Consider the following 18,439-nt stretch of genomic DNA (forward strand, 5'->3'; position numbering starts at 1 on the left):
TCATGGCTCAGGGCCACCCCCGTGCCGGTGCCTCCTCTGAGCCCTGAATCCCACGGTCCTGGGGAAAGTACGTGGTGTGGTCCTTCCCTGAACTGTATCCGTGACTGCTAGGAGGCTTGGAGGGCCTACAGCAACTGAGAGGTGTGGGTTTTTTTTGGTGGTCCCTATCTTTTTCTTCCCTTCCTAGGCCTCTCGAAGACCTCAAGCCTTGCCTTGGGATCAATGAAATATCTTCCAGCTTCTTCTCTCTTCTGCTGGAGATCCTGCTGCTGGAGGGACAGGCAAGCCTTCCTTTGGTAAGAGTTTAGGAAAAGCCAAGGGCACTGCGGTTTCAGGTGGTAGAAATCTTCAGCAGACTGTGGCTTGAGAACTCTGGGCTCTCCCCAGAGATCTGCAGCCAACTTGCTTTGTGACTTGGGGTCACTGGACAGACACCGCCAGCTCGTTCTGGCACAGCCATGGAATTGCTGGTGTTGAAACCGAATGGAAATCTAACTGGGTCCTGCCTTTACTCTCTCCCTCAGCTAGAAGAGCGGGTTTTGGACTGGCAGTCCTCTCCAGCCAGCTCCCTCAATAGCTGGTTCTCTGTGGCCCCCAACTGGGCAGAGTTGGTATTACCAGCCCTGCAGTATCTTGGTGGAGAAAGCCGTGGTAAGGTGCTTTTTTCTATAGGGTCTATCTCCCTCCCACCCACCCCCGCCTTTGTCTGATTCTCCTATTAGAGTGCAGCCTCACTGCTTAGATCCATCGTGACTCTGCCTGACACCATGCGGCGATGGGCTGTGCTGCCCTGATAACGCCATTGATATACAGAAGTGACCTCCCAGCCCAGGGGAGTCGGTGGTTCTGGGTTCAGCACTCTCTGGCCTGTGTGGCTTGCTCATGGGTGTCCATTTCTTGTAGCTGTGCCGTCCAGCTTCTCTCCGTTTGTTGAATTCAAGGAGAAAACCCAGCAGTGGAAACTGCTTGGTGAGTACTGTATACCACTGACCTGTCACAGAGGTTCTCTCTCTCTCATTTTCTCCACTAAGCTTCTGGTGCCTTCTGGGCAATGCAGGCCACGAGAATGTTGAGAAGGGCAGTGTTAGGCTGTGTTTTGCTCAGTAAGAGGATCCTTCCAGGCCCTTAGGAGCTCTCACGGTCTAAGTTCATGAACCCCATTGGGTTTTGGCTAAGGTGAAATTACCCTCTGTCCCGATGCACCCCAGGGCTGCTGAATTGAAATCGGTGGGGGGGTCTTATAGTAACACCTGTATTTGTATCATTCGTATCTGTGCCCTGAGGGTAACTTACAGTAATATGATTGTTTTTCTTTCCTAAAATGGGCTTTGTTGTTGAGGATAATGTGTCAGCCCCAAGTAAGCTGTTTCTACAGGAAAGACTTCCTTTGTTATAAATTTGTAAAGTCCCACTTACTGTGTAAGTTGTAGTAACGTGTACTTGAAATAACTTGGTGATGAGAGGAAGATTCATGTTGATTTCCTGTGGAAATACTCAAACCTCTCTCCACTCTGTCCAGTGATCTGTGAAGAGAAACATGGAGAGAAGCTTGTGAAGCAGTAGGTTCGTTCCTTCCTTATAACAGTGATTCACTTTCTAGGTGTCAGGCAGTGTTAGATGTGGGGGGGATAATGGTTTGTGACGTAAACAGTGTGCTCCCCTTGTGGAGCTTAAGACTTGTTTGGGGAACAAATACTCAAATGAAATAGCAAACATGCACATTTTGTAAGGGAAAGTGCTGGTAGGGGTAGATATTTGTAATGAGGCATTGGTGTGGAGTGCATACAGAGTTCGAGACAGCTGTCCTGGGGAAGGTCATCTGAGCAGAGTTCTTCACGATGCCTAGGGAACAGCCCAGCAGCAGGAGGGGAAGAGGCTCCCACGGAGGGAGTGCTGTGGGTCAGTGGGGCGGGGAAGGTTCCTTTCAGGATCAAACCAGCCTGCAAAGAGATAATGATAATCTGGACCTGGGTAGGGAGAGTGGATGAACTTGAGAGTTTTAGGTAAAAGCCAGAGAGGTCATTATGGACTGTGTGGTGAGTGAAGGAAGAGGGTGTCAAGTGTCACTGTGCTGGACTCGTACCCGGTAAACGGGTCCACCCTGGGCAGCTGGGGAGGATGTCAGGCTTGGTGAGGGTAAGGAGCGTGCGTGTGGTTGTGGACATGCTGCCTTGACCTTGAGCTTCCTTTGGGGTGTTGAGTGGATGGTGGGTTTAGAGTCCAGACCAGAGAGTCAGGGTAGAGAGCTGTGGGCATGTGTGCAGTAAGAGAAGCCAGAGGCATGGGCCCAATGAGGAGGCCAGAGGGCCTGGGACGAAGCCTTGAGGGACTCCGAGGTGGGAGAGGCAGAGAGGGACACTGGAGGCAGTGACCACAGATTTGGGAGGAAGCTGTGAGGTCTGAGTCAGGAGATAGGGAGTGTTCATTAGCCTCCATGGTTCCTGCAACTCAGGAGGGTCATGACAGGGTCTGTGGACATGGAAGAAATGGTGGTGCTCTTGAAAGAGTAATGCAGGCTGTGGCCAGAGGTGCGCTGAGGCCATGGGTCCAGCTGGCGTGGGGCCGGGGGCGGCAGGCCTGACCCAACCAGGGAGTAAGTGTCTCGGGGTCATGGGTCAGATGCTTCCACTGCAGCTGCTCAGCTCTGCCCTGTGCAGGGCAACCAGAGACATGACATAGGCAAACAGCCACAAAGCTGACCTCTGCGTGCGCTGTGGAGAGCTGCGTGTCCTGGCTGTCAGGGCCCTCTCCTGCAGCTCCCCTCCGGTTAGGGAGACAGTGGATCTGGACCGCGCTTTCTACAAGTGTTTTTTGTTGTTACTTATTTAAAAAATTTTTTGTTGGTTGTGCTGCATAGCATGTGGGATCTTCATTCCCTGACCAAGGTTCGAACCAGCACCTCGTGCATTGGAAGCATGGAGTCTTGAGCACCAGACTGCCAGGAATGTCCTGGGAAACTTTAAAAAATTCTAATGCCTGGGCCTTCCCCACACCTGTTCTGATTGGTTAGTTTGGGGGAGCCTGACCCTCAGCATTTTCAAAAGTTTCCAGGTAATCCCGTATTACCAGGGTTGAGAAACTGGATTAGGCATCCTGAAGATTCCTGTTTTGGAGAATGACAAGATCTAGTTGTGATAGTGGGAGTGACTGGCTGGGGTAGAGGGAGGCCAGTGAGGTCACGTGACTGAGGAGTTAAGGTGCTGGCTAGACCGCCTGTGTGGATGTCCATCAGACACTTGAAGTTAATCCTGTCAGGTTTTTAATCCCTTCAAGTCAGTTTCAAGTTAATTTCTGTGAGTGTTGTCAGACAGGTCCAGTTTCATCCTGCGTGTGGAAGTCCAGGCTGAGGGCTATTCTTTACACAGGACCATTGCCACGGCCCTGACAGGTTCTTCCTTGGGCATAGGTACAGCAAGAAGGAGGAAGTAGGGTCCTTACATTGTGCCTTTAGATCACATTGTTGTTATTTTTTGCCTTTTTGTTCTAATAGGCCAGTCCCAAGATAATGAAAAGGAGTTAGCTGCACTCTTCCAGCTATGGCTGGAAACCAAAGACCAGGCCTTCTGTAAGGTATGTTGTTGAGAACCTTCTTAGGGTATGTTGTTGAGAACCACCAGCTCTCTCGTCTTGGGCTTCCAGAACCCTTGAGTTAACCATAATTCTGCATTCCATTGACCTGTCACTGTTTTCCTTTCTCCAGCAAGAAACTGAGGACAGCTCAGATGCCACAACGCCTGTTCCTCGGGTGTGAGTATAGCAGTACCCTGACTGAGGGTGGTGTCCCAGGAAACCCTTGTCTCAGTCCCGCCCTGGTTGTGCTGACACGTCCTTGTACCTTAGAGCCGGAGAGCTGGAGAGAGATTGGGTCCATGGGTCCTTGCCTGCCTCAGTCTCCCTGGGGGGCAGCATGCTCCCAGAGTGGGAGTGTTGCCCCAGGAGTCTGAGTGGCAGGATCCACCTATAGGTGTGTGTTTTTCTCTGGTCTCCCTTCAGTTCCCGTGGAGAATGGGGTTCTGGGTGCTAGAGAAGAGGTGATGGACCCAGTGGTTCTGGGTGCTGGAGAAGGGGTGATAGACCCAGTGATTCTGGACACTGGAGAAGGGGCCTTGGACCCTGGTGGTTCTGGAGGCTGGAGAAGGGGCCTTGGACCCTGGTGGTTCTGGAGGCTAGAGAAGGGGCCTTGGACCCTGGTGGTTCTGGAGGCTGGAGAAGGGGCGATGGACCTGGTGGTTATGGACACTGGAAAAGGGGCGATGGACCCTGGTGGTTCTGGGTGCTGGAGAAGGGGCGTTGGACCCTGGTGGTTCTGGACGCTGGAAAAGGGGCAATGGGCCTGGTGGTTCTGGACGCTGGAGAAGGGGCGATGGACCTGGTGGTTATAGGTGCTGGAGAAGGGGCGTTGGACCCTGGTGGTTCTGAACACTGGAATAGGGGTGATGGACCCTGGTGGTTCTGGGCACTGGAGAAGGGCAATGGACCCTGGTGGTTCTGGGCACTGGAGAAGGGCAATGGACCCTGGTGGTTCTGGACGCTGGAAAAGGGGCAGTGGACCCTGGTGGTTCTGGGCGCTGGAGAAGGAGCGATGGACCTGGTGGTTCTGGGTGCTGGAGAAGGAACGATGGACCCTGGTGGTCTTGGACACTGGAAAAGGGGCGATGGGCCTGGTGTTTCTGTATGCTGGAGAAGGAGCAATGGACCCTGGTGGTTCTGGGTGCTGAAGAAGGGGCAGTGGACTCTGGTGGTTCTGGACGTTGGAAAACGGGCAATGGGCCTGGTGGTTCTGAACAGTGGAATAGGGGTGATGGACCCTGGTGGTTCTGGGTGCTGGAGAAGGGGCGATGGACCCTGGTGGTTCTGGGCACTGGAGAAGGGCAATGGACCCATAGGTCTTTGTGTTCCAGAAGGACTGACTACGTGGTGCGGCCCAGCACGGGGGAGGAGAAGCGAGTTTTTCAGGAGCAGGTGAGAAAAAACTGGAACCCAGTATAAACCTCTGTGTCTGCAAGACCAGGTGAAGAGATGCTCTGAGCCCAAAATTCTTGGAAGCAGCTCACACTCTTAACCTCAGCTGTTCCCCTTAGTTGAGATTGCTTTTCTGAAACAGATGGTGTGAGGAAGGGAATGAGAAACCTTTTGATGGTTTTTTTTGCAGATAGCAAAGCACATTGACTTCTTGATGACTTTGCTAGTGACTGGCCTTTGGGGGTTGTCCTTTCCCCACTCTGGTCAGCTCAGTGGTCCTAGTGGAATAGCCTGATTCCTCCTTGTTCCAGTCTCTCCAGGCCGACCCCTTACTGCTCAGGGTGGCTGGAGAGAGCCCTCTGACTGACTCAGGAGCTTTGTCCCTTCTCTTGACAGGAGCGCTACCGGTACAGCCAGCCCCACAAGGCCTTCACCTTCCGCATGCACGGCTTCGAGTCTGTGGTGGGGCCCGTGAAGGGTGTGTTCGACAAGGAGACCTCGCTCAACAAGGCGCGGGAGCACTCCCTGCTGCGCTCTGACCGGCCCGCCTACGTCACCATCCTGTCCCTGGGTGCGCCCCCACCCCCACCCCCCAGCACAGGCTGGAGGGTCAGTGTAGCTCCAGGAAGCTCTGCAGTGGGGACATGGAGGGCGGGCTGTTGCCCAGAGAGTCACAGGGAATCCTTGTTTTCTTCCTGGGTTCTGTGCTCATGTTTACATTCCTTTAGGAATTGTTCAGTTAGCTTAGGTGCCAGAATTTGCTTCCTCCAGACTGGGATTCTTTTAAAGGTGAGATTTTTCACCTTTTTTGTACCATTAATTGCTGGCAGTCTGGTAACCTCTAGTCCCCTTCTCAGAATTCGGTTTTTAAATGCCTGAAATAAAATGCACAGTTATGAAAGAAACCAGTCATATTGCAAAAGTATTCAAGCAGGTTTATGGTGCAGAAATAGGTCTTTATTATGATAAATGAGGCGACACTGCCGCAGGTGTTGTGACTCCTCTGATTCCCACATAGTGATGAGTAGAAATGAGACTTTGAGTTGTCACAGCAGCTGTGCTGTGGTAAGAAATCATCTGATTTCTGTTACATCACAGCACTGCCAGCATGTGGTTGGCAGCATATGCCAGCAAAGATTGTGCCAGCCTTGGCTCCCAGTGGAAGGAAATGCTGAGTTTCAGTTGAAGTTGTAATTATCTCCTGGACTCCGTGAACTCTCAAGTTCAGGGCCTTCAGCCTTGGCTGAAAGTGTGAGGGGTGTGGAGGAAGCCGCCCCCAGAGGGCCGTGTCCCCCTGCTGCTGGGTCAGCAGCTGAGGGCTGGCTCCCCCAGGAACCCTGCTAACGTGCACTTTGCTGTTTCTGGTGTTAGTTCGTGACGCGGCAGCACGGCTGCCCAACGGGGAGGGTACACGGGCGGAGATCTGTGAGCTGCTCAAGGACTCCCAGTTCCTGGCGCCCGACGTCACCAGCACGCAGGTGTGAGGGGAAGGGCTGCTCATGTTTTGTTCAGGGGTTGTTTAAGGATGCTTACAAGGGAATACAGAATGTGTGTGCTAAGACACTTCAGTCACGTCTGACTCTTTGTGACCCCATGGACTGTACCCTGCCAGGCTCCTCTGTCCTTGGGGCTTCTCCAGGCCAGAATACTGGAGTGGGTTGCCATACCCTTCTCCAGGGGATCTTCCCAACCCAGGGTTTGAACTTTCCTCTCTTTTGTCTCCTGCATTGGCAGGTGGGTTCTTTACCACTGAAACCACCTGGGAAGCCCGCACGAGGGAATACAGACTGGAATAACATAAATTTAATAAAATTGATGAGGAATTTCCTGGCGGTCCAGTGGTTTGGATTCTGAGCTTTCATTGCCAGGGGCCTGGGTTCAGTCTCTGGTTGGGAAACTAAGATCCCACAGGCTGAGCAGTGTGGCCAAAAAAAAACCCAAAAGGAGTCTGGAGAAGGGTGAGCAGAGGTGCCATGTGACCTTGCTGATGGTGAGGCTTTCCTTCAGCGTCTGCTGAGGGTCCTCAGCTCACCGTCTTCGGGGCGACTCCATCCCCCAGGACTCATAGTTTCTTGTTTTGCTGAGTGACAGGTGAGCCACTGGGAGTAGGCTCTGTGTGGGGGCTGTGCCTCCCCCCAACCCCAGGTTTTCCTCTGGCATATGAGCTGGTGGTTTTCCCTTCCCTTGTCCCGGGTCTTAGGTGAACACGGTGGTGAGCGGCGCCCTGGACCGGCTACATTATGAGAAGGACCCGTGCGTGAAGTATGACATCGGGCGGAAGCTGTGGATCTACCTGCACTGGGACCGCAGCGAGGAGGAGTTTGGTGTGTGCCCCGCTAGCCCAGAGCCCTGACTTTCTGTCCCGGCCCCACTCTTCTCCTCCTTGGCATTCAGGCAGGACACCACTGTGCAGGAGGGGACAGAGCCCTGGCTCTCAGCAAGACCACCCTCCTTCCTGAGCTCAGCTGCCCACTCTTGCCCACAGAGCGGATCCACCAAGCCCAAGCAGCTGCGGCCAAAGCCAGGAAAGCCCTCCAGCAGAAGCCCAAGCCTCCGTCCAAGGTGGTGAGTGACCTCGTGGGACGGCGGTGGAGGGGCCGAGCCATCCCTGCAGCCTTGCTCACGCCGCGTGTGTTCTTCCTGTGTGCCTGCAGAAGTCCAGCAGCAAGGAGGGTCCGGTGAAGCTCCTGAGCGGCGGCCCATCTGAGCAGAGCCAGCTGAGCCTCAGCGACTCCAGCATGCCCCCGACCCCGGTCACGCCCGTGACGCCCACCACGCCTGCTCTGCCTGCCACGCCGATCTCCCCCCCGCTGGTGCCGCCAGTGAACAAGAGCGGCCCCACGACAGTCTCAGAACCGGCCAAGTCTACGTCAGGGTGAGCGATTCCGCTTCCTGTCGGGCCTTCTCCCTCCAGGCTCCTTTCGCGTGGTGCCCTGACTCGTGTCTTGTTTCCTTGGGTGCTCCTCGCAGCGTTCTTCTCGTGTCTTCGCCAACCATGCCACAGCTGGGAACCATGCTGTCCCCAGCATCCAGCCAGGCCCCGCCGAGTTCTCAGGCTGCTGCCCGTGTCGTGAGCCACTCAGGCTCGGCCGGGCTGCCCCAGGTGCGAGTGGTGGCCCCGCCCAGCCTTCCTGCTGTGACGCAGCCGGCAGTGCCAGCCCCAGCGCTTCCACCGATGCCCGCGGGAACGCAGATCCGCATGCCGGCCACTGGCGCGCAGGCCAAAGGCGGGCCACAGGTGAGAGGGATGGGCTGCTTGCGTGGGCTCATGGGCCCAGTGGGCAGTCTGGGTCGGCACCCAGGACCAGGGTCACTGCTGCTGCTGATGGCATTTATCACAACAGCTCCGTTAATGCTTAGAGCCCGGTGGCTGAGTTATGAGTTGTGTTTGCATGTTGGGAGTCAGAACTATGGGAAGTTTAGTGATGTACCCCAGGTTGTGACATCAGCAACCTGGTGAATGAAGGTGGGATGTGAACGAGGCCTGTGATTCTTGGTGTCAGGCTCCTTCTGTCGTGACTCTAATCTTCAGGCCACTGACCTCGGGGCTGTAGACAAGGGTCTCCTGCCTCAGGCCCCTGTGCTGTAAAGGGGTATGGTGTTTCCCCTCTCCTTGCATGGTTAAAGTGAGATGTTAGACATGAAAGTGTTTCTGAAAGTTAAACTGTTCTACCAGCACGTCAGAGCTCCACATTGTCCATTTCAGGAGGTAGTGAGCCCTCGGCACCATAAGCTTAGAAGCCCTCCTAGGGGAGTGCACCTTGGGTGGTGACAGCTGGAGACCTCCCTGGGTGCCGATCTGTGGCTTCCCATCTAATTAAGCTCTCGGCCTCCTGCCCTGAACTAGACAGTCATGGCCACCGTTCCGGTCAAAGCGCAGACGGCGACAGCCACCGTGCAGCGGCCAGGACCCGGGTCGGCGGGGCTCACGGTGACAAGTCTCCCAGCGGCAGCCAACCCCGCGAGCAAGCCTGCCACCAGCTCTCCCGGGGGCTCCGCTCCCAGCACCCCCACAGCGGCCGTTCTTCAGAACGTTGCGGGACAGAACATTATCAAGCAGGTACATGAAATTTCTCTGGGTTGGTCTGAGTCCTTTGTCTGGAATCAGATGACAGTTGGAGACCTTAGTGGTTTGTGACCTCTGATTCTGAGTTCATTTCTATTCAAGTGTGAGTTTCCAGCAAGGATAGTGCAAGCTTGGGAGATGCTGCAAAGGGTTTTTCTCTTCCTTCCCATGTAATTCAGGATTTAGTAGCTGAATCTTTGGATTTGGAGTCAACTTTTCACGAATTTGCTTACCTAAAACCCTGTAGAATAACTGGACAGGCGTTACTGGCATTTCACTTTCTACTTGTAGAAATGGAACATGTCTGTCTGTGCTTTCTTTGTGGTGAGTGTGTGAAGGTAACCGTTGAGCTGCAGGGATGGGTTGGGCAGAATCGCACCGACTGCTGAGAGCAGGGTCTGCGTGGTGCCAAACATGCTGTAGATGCTGAGTACTGTCGTTCTCACGACACTGCGGGGCAGCCACTTTCGTTATTCTCATTTTACTATGAAGAAACGGAATCACTAATGATGAAGCAAAGTTATTTCTTCATCACACGAAGGTTTCTTGAGTGTTTTCTGTGTGCCGGGCACCGTGTGGGGTGTGGGGTCAAGGGGTGAATGACACAGACCGGGTCCCTGCTGTCCCGAGGCTTGTAGTGTCGCATGTCACAGCGCTGGAGGACAGGCACGTACTTCCGGGTCAGGTGCCGTAAGGCCGGGACAGTCGGTCAGTGGTTGGAGGGTGGGGTCAAGGGTGATGGGCTGAGGTGGCAGCTGATGAGAGAAGGCCTGTCTGGGGAGGGGGCTCATGAGCGAGGTGAGTGAAGCTGGGGAGCACGCCGTGCTGTGCTTGTCGGGCCCTGCCTCCCACGCGTGGGAATGGCACGTGAAGAAGCCTCCATCAGGAGTGTGTGAGGAACAACAGGAAAGCAGTTGGAAGCTCCCGAGCAAGCGTGAAGGTGTTAGAAGGCGAGGTTGCCAGCAGTTAAGTCAGGTCAGACTTTGCCTTTAATTTAGAAGTGATGGGAACCATCGAAAGATTGTGGGCTGGGATGACTTGACCTAGTTTACGCGCGTAAAGAAATTCCTGCTTGGGGAGGGAGCTGGAAGGGATGTTCAAGTGGAAGAGAACATAGGTAACCGTGGCTGATTCATGTTGATGTTTGATACAAACTGACATAATACTGAAAAACAATTATCCTTCAATTAAAAATATATAAATTAAAAAAAAAAAAGAAACCCCTGCTTGCACACCGTGGACACTGGGGGCCAAGAGCAGAAGCAGGGAAGCCACGAGGGAGGGGTAGCAGCCGTGTAGCTCCAGCACTAGGCATGTGTAGGACGTGAAACGAGGCCTGAGAAGTGAGCACTCGGTGGACAGGGGTAGTGAGTGAACTTGACTGATACAATGGGTTGTGGATTTTGGGGAACAGGTTCACAATAGAATGTGAGGCAAGGCAGGGAGACAGTGAACATGGGTAATTGTTAGACAGCCTTGCTTTTGCTGAGGGTGGAGACCTGAGGCTGCAGGGGGATATGGAGTGAGGCGGGGGTGGCACTGTGACACTTAGTGGTCCAGCAGAGGTGGGTGGTGGCTCACGAGAAACAGAGTTCCCCAGCTAGGAGGAACCTTTTGCATGTGGACGTTGGCCGTAAGTAAGTAGGCGTTGGTGTGAAAACCTGGGAAGTCTGGTCCTAGGGCTTATGCCCTTCAGCACTGAGCCTGGTGCTGCCTCAAAGTGGAGGTTGGTTCAGCTATAGTTAGATGTTTTTGAGACAGTAGGAGAAATGTGAGCGTGTCTTATAATATTTACCAGGTGGTTATTAGATAAGAATAGATAGTAACTTTTAAGTTTGGTCCTGGGCTATTTTATGTGAAGGACTGTAGCAGCCTTGGATACCCAGGGATGAGTGTATTGATGAGCAAAATGATATTTATTGGTTTACTTTAAAATATTCCGACTCCTCCCTCCTTCCACCTGGGCCCCTGAAGAGTGGGGAAAAATAGATACCACTGGCCATGTGGTGACTTCTGAAGCTTGGTGGTACATGACTTTGTTAGGCTGTTCTCTACTTTGGTGACCGTCCTCCATTTTTCAAAGTAAAAAGTTAGGAAAGTACATGAAACGCACATCTCTTGCAATGGAGGTTCCCCAGCTTTCCCCTGAAACCTGTTGAGCCCCTAGAACACCTGTGTCAGTGCTCTTCCTCCCCTGCAGGTGGCAATCACTGGGCAGCTTGGCGTGAAGCCCCAGACGGGCAGCAGCGTCCCCCTCACAGCTACCAACTTCCGGATCCAGGGCAAGGATGTGCTGCGTCTGCCGCCCTCGTCCATCACCACGGACGCCAAGGGCCAGACGGTGCTGCGCATCACCCCAGACATGATGGCCACGCTGGCCAAGTCGCAGGTCACCACTGTCAAACTGACCCAGGACCTCTTTGGCACGGGCGCCGGTGCCACGGGCAAAGGCATCTCTGCAACCCTCCACGTCACATCCAACCCCGTTCATACCGCTGACAGCCCTGCCAAGGCTGGTGTGGCCACTGCCCCATCGTCCACTCCAACAGGGACCACTGTGGTCAAAGTGACTCCTGATCTCAAGCCAGCGGAAGCCTCGAGTTCAGCTTTTCGCTTGATGCCAGCGCTCGGCGTGAGCATGGCCGACCAAAAGGGGAAAAGCACAGTGGCCTCATCGGAAGCGAAACCAGCTGCCACCATTCGCATCGTGCAGGGCCTGGGGGTCATGCCCCCCAAAGCAGGCCAGACCATCACGGTCGCAGCCCACACCAAGCAGGGGCCCTCAGTGGCCAGTGGGTCTGGAACTGTTCATACGTCGGCCGTGTCCTTGCCCAGCGTGAACGCTGCTGTGTCCAAGACCGTGGCTGTGGCTTCTGGGGCGGCCAGTGCCCCCATCAGCATTGGGACCGGAGCCCCCGCCGTGCGGCAGGTCCCAGTCAGCACCGCGGTTGTCTCCACGTCCCAGGCCGTGAGTAGCTTCAGGGGTGTAGACTAGAAGCCCAGTCTGTCTCCTCTTTTGACCCGGGCAGGCTTATTCACTATGTGACTCTTGTTTAGTTCTGAAACACGTTTATGAAAATGGGGCACAGGCAGTAGTTCTCATAACAGTAAAGGAGCGCAGAGGTGCGTGGGGTAAATATGTGCTTTCTCTTCCCACCCTCTGGTTCCCCTTTCATGAGGCTCATCACTAGTGGTGTTTTGCCATGTAAGTCCTTTTTCTGAGCATTTTCATACATATGTACAAAGTTTTTTAAGATTCCTATGAGAAACCTCAGTCTATGTATTGTTCGTGATTTGCTTTGTTCATTTAAAAGTACGTCCTGGGGTTTGTTCCAGATTCTACGCAGAGACTGTGCCCTTTTAGTGACATTGCTGTCCCTTGTTAACACCCGGTGCTGCGGGGCCTGTTTGTGTGAACATGGGGCAGTGTTTCAGGAGTGGAGGTTCCTGGAATGGGTCGGGGAGGTATGCATCAAATGTTCTGACACTCCCACTGTGTTCAGAGAAAGACCACACCAGCTTATGCTCCATCAGCTAGCCTTCTGTTTCCCTTATCCCCTTACCAGCACTTGAGAGCCTGTTCTATAAATCTTGATGTCCCTGTCTTACTGGTGAAGAGAGTTCTTTTCTCTTTTCCTGGTCTTTGGTGGGGATGGGCATCCCTTCGTCAGGGGTTGGTGAGAGCTCTCCAGGGGTGAACGGGATCTTTGCCATTGTTTTACTGGGGTGTTTTTCTGGTATTTTCATGTTGTGTGAGCTTGTACCAACCTTTCTATTTTCCACACATTAGTTCTTATATGTGTAGAAAATATTTTCTTCCAGTCTGTCATTTTTTAACCTGGCATATGAAGCCTTTTTGCTCTGCAGGTATTTTATCTGATTAGATCATCAGCATTTTCTGGTTCCTAGGTTTCATGTCTTATGCCTTAGCCCAGGGTTATGAAGATGTCGGCTCTCATTTTCATAAAATATTTTTTTAAGAGTTTAAAAACAGTATAATGGATAAATCCACTTGAAATGTATTTCTGTGAATGTCATGTGTGATAGAGCTCATCTTACATTTTTCACATTATTCCAGCATCGTTGAGTGGTGTGTCTCTTCCCAACTAATTTGAGATACTACCCTTATCATAAACCAGATTCCTGTATCAACAGGTGTGTTTTGGGGTGCAGGTGTTTATTCTTTAGCCTCTAGGTAAGGGGCACTGTTCTGTATGGTGGGTGCATCTGGACAGTACAGAACACAGTCTGACTTCTCTAAGTAAGCTGTATAGTAAAACCTCACCAGTTAGGATAAAATCCAGAGTGATGGGGAGAGGAGGACCAATACGGTAGTAAAGTCAGCCAACTGACCCGAAAGTGCAGCGTGGCTTTAAAGGAGATGTTTGTTCAGGTTCTCACATCAGAGAACTAAGGCAATGAGGGAACGGCGCTCACTTGATCCACTTTTCTCTTGAGTCCTTCTGACACAGGTGTGTCCCACCGTTTCCAGCTTGTGGTCATCAGTCGGGGTGACTGAGCGGAGAGCTCCGGGTGGGGCAGGCAGGTTGAGGGGTGGTGCCTAGGCAGCTGGTTAGCTCACAGAGGGATGCTCGGTCGGTGGATGCTGCTGCGAAGTCTTACCCGCACTGGGCTTCTTAAGACAACAGTTCAGCCCTCAGTCGGTTCCCTGAAGTCACCACCTGGCTGTGTTCTCTGGCCTGCTGGCATTGTGCAGTGCTTCCTGAGGGGCTGCATACAGTTGAGGAGTCATTTGGAGATGAGTGACCAGCCCAGGGGACAGGTTTCCTCCTGAGTGCCTGGCTCCTGTAGAACCAGCTTGCCTGTAGGAAATATTGATTCCTTTTCTTTGCATCTTGTCAACTGCTCCTCTCTAGTTATTTTTTTCAAGTCAGATTTACACAAGATTTTACCATATATAAATTTTATCAACCAAAGGTTAAAACCAGGTGGCCATAGTGACCTACCCCGACCATCCTGAAGTTCCAGACACACCAGGCATCTCCAGCTCCCTTTGCGCTCCTCCCCCACACTTAACTGTGGGGTGCATTTCTCTCTTGGGCAAGTTTAGTATTCGTGTCTCCAGCTGACCTCCCTCATCTCCGGGAGGAACAGCACCCGGGAATGTGCCCTGCTGTATGCTCCCCTGTTCTGCACCTAACTGTGACAACTCCTGATCGCCTCTGTCCCAGCTTGGGTCCTCTGCCCGGCTGCCATGTGCCAAGTGTCAGGGTGTGTGGATGAGTGAGAGCCTCCCCTCTGGGAGCCCAGATTCTACTGTGCTGAAGGGGACACACGCTTTCCCTTGTGGCTCGGGCACATGTTTTATCCTGATGCCGGCAGGTGCACTCAGCTGCTCTGATTCGGCAGGAAGGAGGAGGCTCACAGACAGATGACCCCTTGGTAGAACACGTGAGCCCTCACCTGGACCCCAGCTATAGGAGCACTGGGCCCCGCAGAGGACCCCTCGGCCCCTGCGGCCCCTGGGTGACGCCGGGTAGTGGTCCTTGCCTCCTCCTTCCGATAAACCCGATTCTTTTTCTCTGTAGGGGAAGCTGCCTACACGGATCACAGTTCCACTGTCTGTCATCAGCCAGCCCATGAAGGGCAAGAGTGTGGTCACAGCCCCCATCATCAAAGGCAACCTGGGGGCCAAGTAAGTGCTGTGGGGGGTGGGGGAGGCAGTGCTGGGGGCCCCTGGACATGAGGGGATGGGGAAGGCGGCTGGTTTCCTGGGCTCCTTCATTGTGCTCGACAGTGTCTCGAGCACCTCAGGTTGTTTCAGGTGCTGGGGATAAAGTGAGGTCAGGGCTGCCGACAGGCTCATGCTGCAGGAACAGTGAACTAACCTCGTCTATGGGGTGGTAGTGCATGCTCTGGGGACAGAGCAAGGGACCGACAGGAGGCACTGGGTGGAGTGGGCGGTGACCAGCGTGCTGTTAGGGAAGCCTCCTCTCGAAGTCAAGCCCTGGGGTGTGATGGTGCAGAGGGCGAGGGCCTCCCTGGGGCCAGGGCTTTGTGGCTCTGACTTGACGAGAGTGAAGGTGAAGACAAGAATCTGGGTCTCAGGGCAGCTGCCCTGGGGCTGGGTTTCTGGCTGGGAGCACACACCTCCGGACTCCCATCCTGACCCCGGCCAGTCACCAAGTAGACACACAGCCTTTTGATCCAGAGCACCAGGGGCCTTTGTCTGACACGGGAGTGTGGCAGCTGGAAGAAGAGGGAGGATCTCTGGCTGGTGTCCTGTCAGTCTAGTGCTGGGGTCCCCTGGCTCGGGCCTGGCCTCATGCCTCTCCCCCACAGCCTCGGTGGGCTGGGCCGCAACATCATCCTCACCACTATGCCGGCGGGCGCGAAGCTCATCGCTGGCAACAAGCCGGTCAGCTTCCTCACGGCCCAGCAGCTGCAGCAGCTCCAGCAGCAGGGTCAGGCCACGCAGGTGAGGCCCAGTGCCCTCGCGGGGCTCGTGCTACTCCCTTCCCCACGCGCTCATCCTCACTGCGGGCCGCTGGCCATCTGCCCACCGGACGCTTTTTCTGTGAACAGGTGCGCATCCAGACAGTCCCCGCGTCCCACCTCCAGCAGGGAACAGCCTCCGGTTCCTCCAAAGCCGTCTCCACCGTCGTCGTGACCACGGCCCCGTCTCCTAAGCAGGCGCCCGAGCAGCAGTGATTCTCAGGAATATGTTCGGCGGCTGGACGCCACGCCAGTCGGCCTTCAGGCTGGGAGGGCAGGAGCGTGGTGGCTGACTTGCCCTGCTCCGCCCGGCTGGGTGGGTGTCTGTCTGAGGAAGGCCAGCAATGGGACGTTGGCTGCTCAGCTGCGCTCCGCGGGGAGTGGGCTGCGCCAGGTGTCCTGGGCCCCCGAGCTCTGTCCTGTCTGGTCCAGGAGAAGTGTCTCTGGTGGGGTCGTGTGAACTCACCGTGGTCACATGAGCCCAGCTCTCCGTAGAGGAGACACTGGGGACGGGCTGATGTCACAGGTATGTGTATGGTGAGCGAGACTCGTTCTGTGCAGGGGTTGTGTTTACCCGGTCTTGTCTGTGATTGGTGGTCTGGGTCGGTGTTCTGTGTCCAGATATTTTTATGTAACATTTTTTGCAAAAACCTGTTGTACATCTCTATCAAGTAGAAACCTGGGCTTAGACACGCCCCCACCCCCAAAAAATGTGTATTAAGTTGGCTTCAGTAGTGTCTGACTCTTTGCCGTCCTATGGACTGCAGCAAGCCCAGGCTCCTCTATCCATGGAATTCTCCAGGCAAGAATACTGAAGTGGGTTGCCCTTTCCTTCTCCAGGGGATCTTCCTGACCCAGGGATCGAACCCAGGTCTCCTGCCTTGCAGGCAGATTTACTTAATTTTTTGACCAGAGTGAAAGAACAGCAAGATTCCTAGTAAGTTACTGGCTGACTTGATAGCTGCATGGTAACAGAGTGGCCATGAGGTGGGGGAGAAACGTGGGCAGTGAGGTCATGTGGGGTCCCAGAAGTGGAATTAGTGTGGCAGCTCTGGTTAAAGACGGGCAGTCAGGATCTTGACTGTGGTCCACTCTTCACCTGCTGACTCTGTCCTCCTTGTCAAGCCTGTCTACATGTACGTCCAGAGCCAGTGGACAGAGCAGGCAGAGGCCAGGACATATAACTGCTTTCGCAGCACAAGCTTTATTGTGGTTCAGAGATGATACGTTTTGCTTTGCTCCAGAGCAGGAGTCAGCAGACCTTGCTCCTTGGGCTGGCTACCCGGTTTTGTAAGTAAAATTTTACTGGAACATAGCCCACACCCATTCACTTAGGTATGGTCTGTGGCTGCTTCCAGTTAGGAGGCAGAACTCAGTAGTTGTCACAGAGACTGCACAGCCTCAAGTCCAAAAAATTTCCTATGTGACCCGTTGAGTAGAACTTCGCTGCTTCTGCACCAGAATATGGTGGGGCCGAGGGGTATGTGGCCACGAGGCGGCAGCAGCTGCAGAGGAGATGGGTCTGGGTTTATTCTCATTAGCTCCTGGATGTTCACGGTTCTCAGTCTCCACTGAGCCATAGGCAGAGCTCAGAATGCTGTTTTAAAATGTAATTAAAAGCACTGGTTGTCAACAATATGTGCCTCTTTCATATTGGAGTGGGCATTGGGTGGTAAAGCTTTTCTGCAGCCGTGGGGCTTTCCTGTCTCTCAGGAAAGTATCCAGGTTATTAAGAATGTTTTCCTCACCCATGCAAGTTCAGTGACACTCTCTGACAGGGTCAGGGTGATGAAGTGGAGTTGGAGGGCAGAGATGTGGAATGGCGTCTTTGGGAGGGATTGCTGGGTGGAAGCTGAGTATCGGGCAAGTTGCAGTGGTGCAGAGAAAGTTAGAGCAGCTCACTGGGCACAAAGACGTTTGATTCCTAAAGCAGGTCTGTGAAACAGGCACGGTCATCCCTCTTTTAATTGAGAGAATCCGTGTCTGAGTTGAGGTTAGAGAGGACCAAGACTTGAATGCAGTCTTCTGGTTGTAAGTCAAGCGCCCTCTTTGCTGCCTTCCTGCGGGGAAGTGATGTGTCCTGGTAAGACCTGGTGGCTGCTCCGAGCCGGGAGGGGTGAACCTGGGGGCCAGATTGCAGGGGTGAATGGGTGGGGCCAGATGGAGCTCCTGACGGGTGGTTGAGGGCTAGCACGGAGAGGAGATTGGTGACGGGTGGTGGAGGGCTGGCGCAGAGAGGAGGTTGATGATGGGGAGAGGTGGAGCCTGTAGGGAGGGAAAGCGGCCTTTGAGCGGAGTGGAGGAGGGCACATCCGCACGGCGTCACTCCCTGCAGCACATTGCACATGGAAACCCCGGGTCCTGGTTTCCGGGTGAGAAAGAGGCAGTAATTTGAGGAATCCTGGCTCTGGTATTTACTGCTGGTTAAAACAAACCCCTTCTGAATTTACTTAACAAATGATTTAATGATGTGTCCAGCCTCCACCCTCACCCCCGCTTTCTTTGCTGAAGGCACCTGACGCTGACAGGTCTCCTCGGTGCCCACAGACATTTACATCCTAGCAGACAGGCTTTTTTCAGAACCCTGGTGATGTGTCATCTGGTGCTACCTGCCCAGCCTGTCTGTGGGTCCCCAGGGTGGCAGCCCCTCCTCCCCTCAAGCTGCTCGAGTGACGCTGCCAGCACAGGCACCAGCTGTGAGGGGTCTTATAGAGACTTGGGAACTATCGTGGGGGCTTGGGGGGAACAAATCCAGAAGAATTTGGTTCAGAGGCTGGTGTAAGTATTCAGACCACGTATCTGAGACTAGATTTGGTACAGGGCATGGTGATGGGTTTGTACTTCATCATACACACCTCCGTGAAGGTGTCTCAACCTGTACTGTGCAGGGGGTGTCAAAACAAGTTTTAACATTTGTGTCTGACCCTCAACACCTCGATCCCTCACTTTGGAGAA

The 18,439-nt window shown here is 53.9% G+C and overlaps 1 protein-coding gene across 10 annotated transcripts in view; it reads left to right on the plus strand.

Moving 5' to 3' along the window:
- The window catches only part of NFRKB (nuclear factor related to kappaB binding protein), a 31,040-nt gene extending 13,920 nt beyond the window's left edge, over positions 1–17,120 (plus strand). For 5 of the 10 annotated variants that reach the window (XM_081534034.1, XM_081534043.1, XM_081534033.1 and 2 more), the window contains 17 exons: positions 188–296; positions 525–651; positions 904–969; positions 3,491–3,570; positions 3,701–3,747; positions 4,902–4,962; positions 5,359–5,533; positions 6,334–6,440; positions 7,163–7,286; positions 7,448–7,527; positions 7,617–7,837; positions 7,933–8,200; positions 8,810–9,022; positions 11,229–11,996; positions 14,578–14,684; positions 15,332–15,467; positions 15,575–17,120. In XM_081534034.1, the coding sequence (XP_081390160.1) occupies positions 188–296; positions 525–651; positions 904–969; positions 3,491–3,570; positions 3,701–3,747; positions 4,902–4,962; positions 5,359–5,533; positions 6,334–6,440; positions 7,163–7,286; positions 7,448–7,527; positions 7,617–7,837; positions 7,933–8,200; positions 8,810–9,022; positions 11,229–11,996; positions 14,578–14,684; positions 15,332–15,467; positions 15,575–15,700 (2,815 nt within the window). In that variant the 3' untranslated portion in view covers positions 15,701–17,120. The remainder of the gene's footprint in view (positions 1–187; positions 297–524; positions 652–903; positions 970–3,490; positions 3,571–3,700; positions 3,748–4,901; positions 4,963–5,358; positions 5,534–6,333; positions 6,441–7,162; positions 7,287–7,447; positions 7,528–7,616; positions 7,838–7,932; positions 8,201–8,809; positions 9,023–11,228; positions 11,997–14,577; positions 14,685–15,331; positions 15,468–15,574) is intronic. The other 5 variants (XM_081534040.1, XM_081534036.1, XM_081534038.1 and 2 more) reach the window with 3 other exon arrangements.
- Positions 17,121–18,439: the final 1,319 nt, after the last annotated feature.

This window comes from Giraffa tippelskirchi, chromosome 10 (genome assembly GCF_054371585.1).
Source record: "Giraffa tippelskirchi isolate mGirTip1 chromosome 10, T2T-mGirTip1v1.2.pri, whole genome shotgun sequence".
In the NCBI taxonomy this organism is placed as follows: domain Eukaryota; kingdom Metazoa; phylum Chordata; class Mammalia; order Artiodactyla; family Giraffidae; genus Giraffa; species Giraffa tippelskirchi.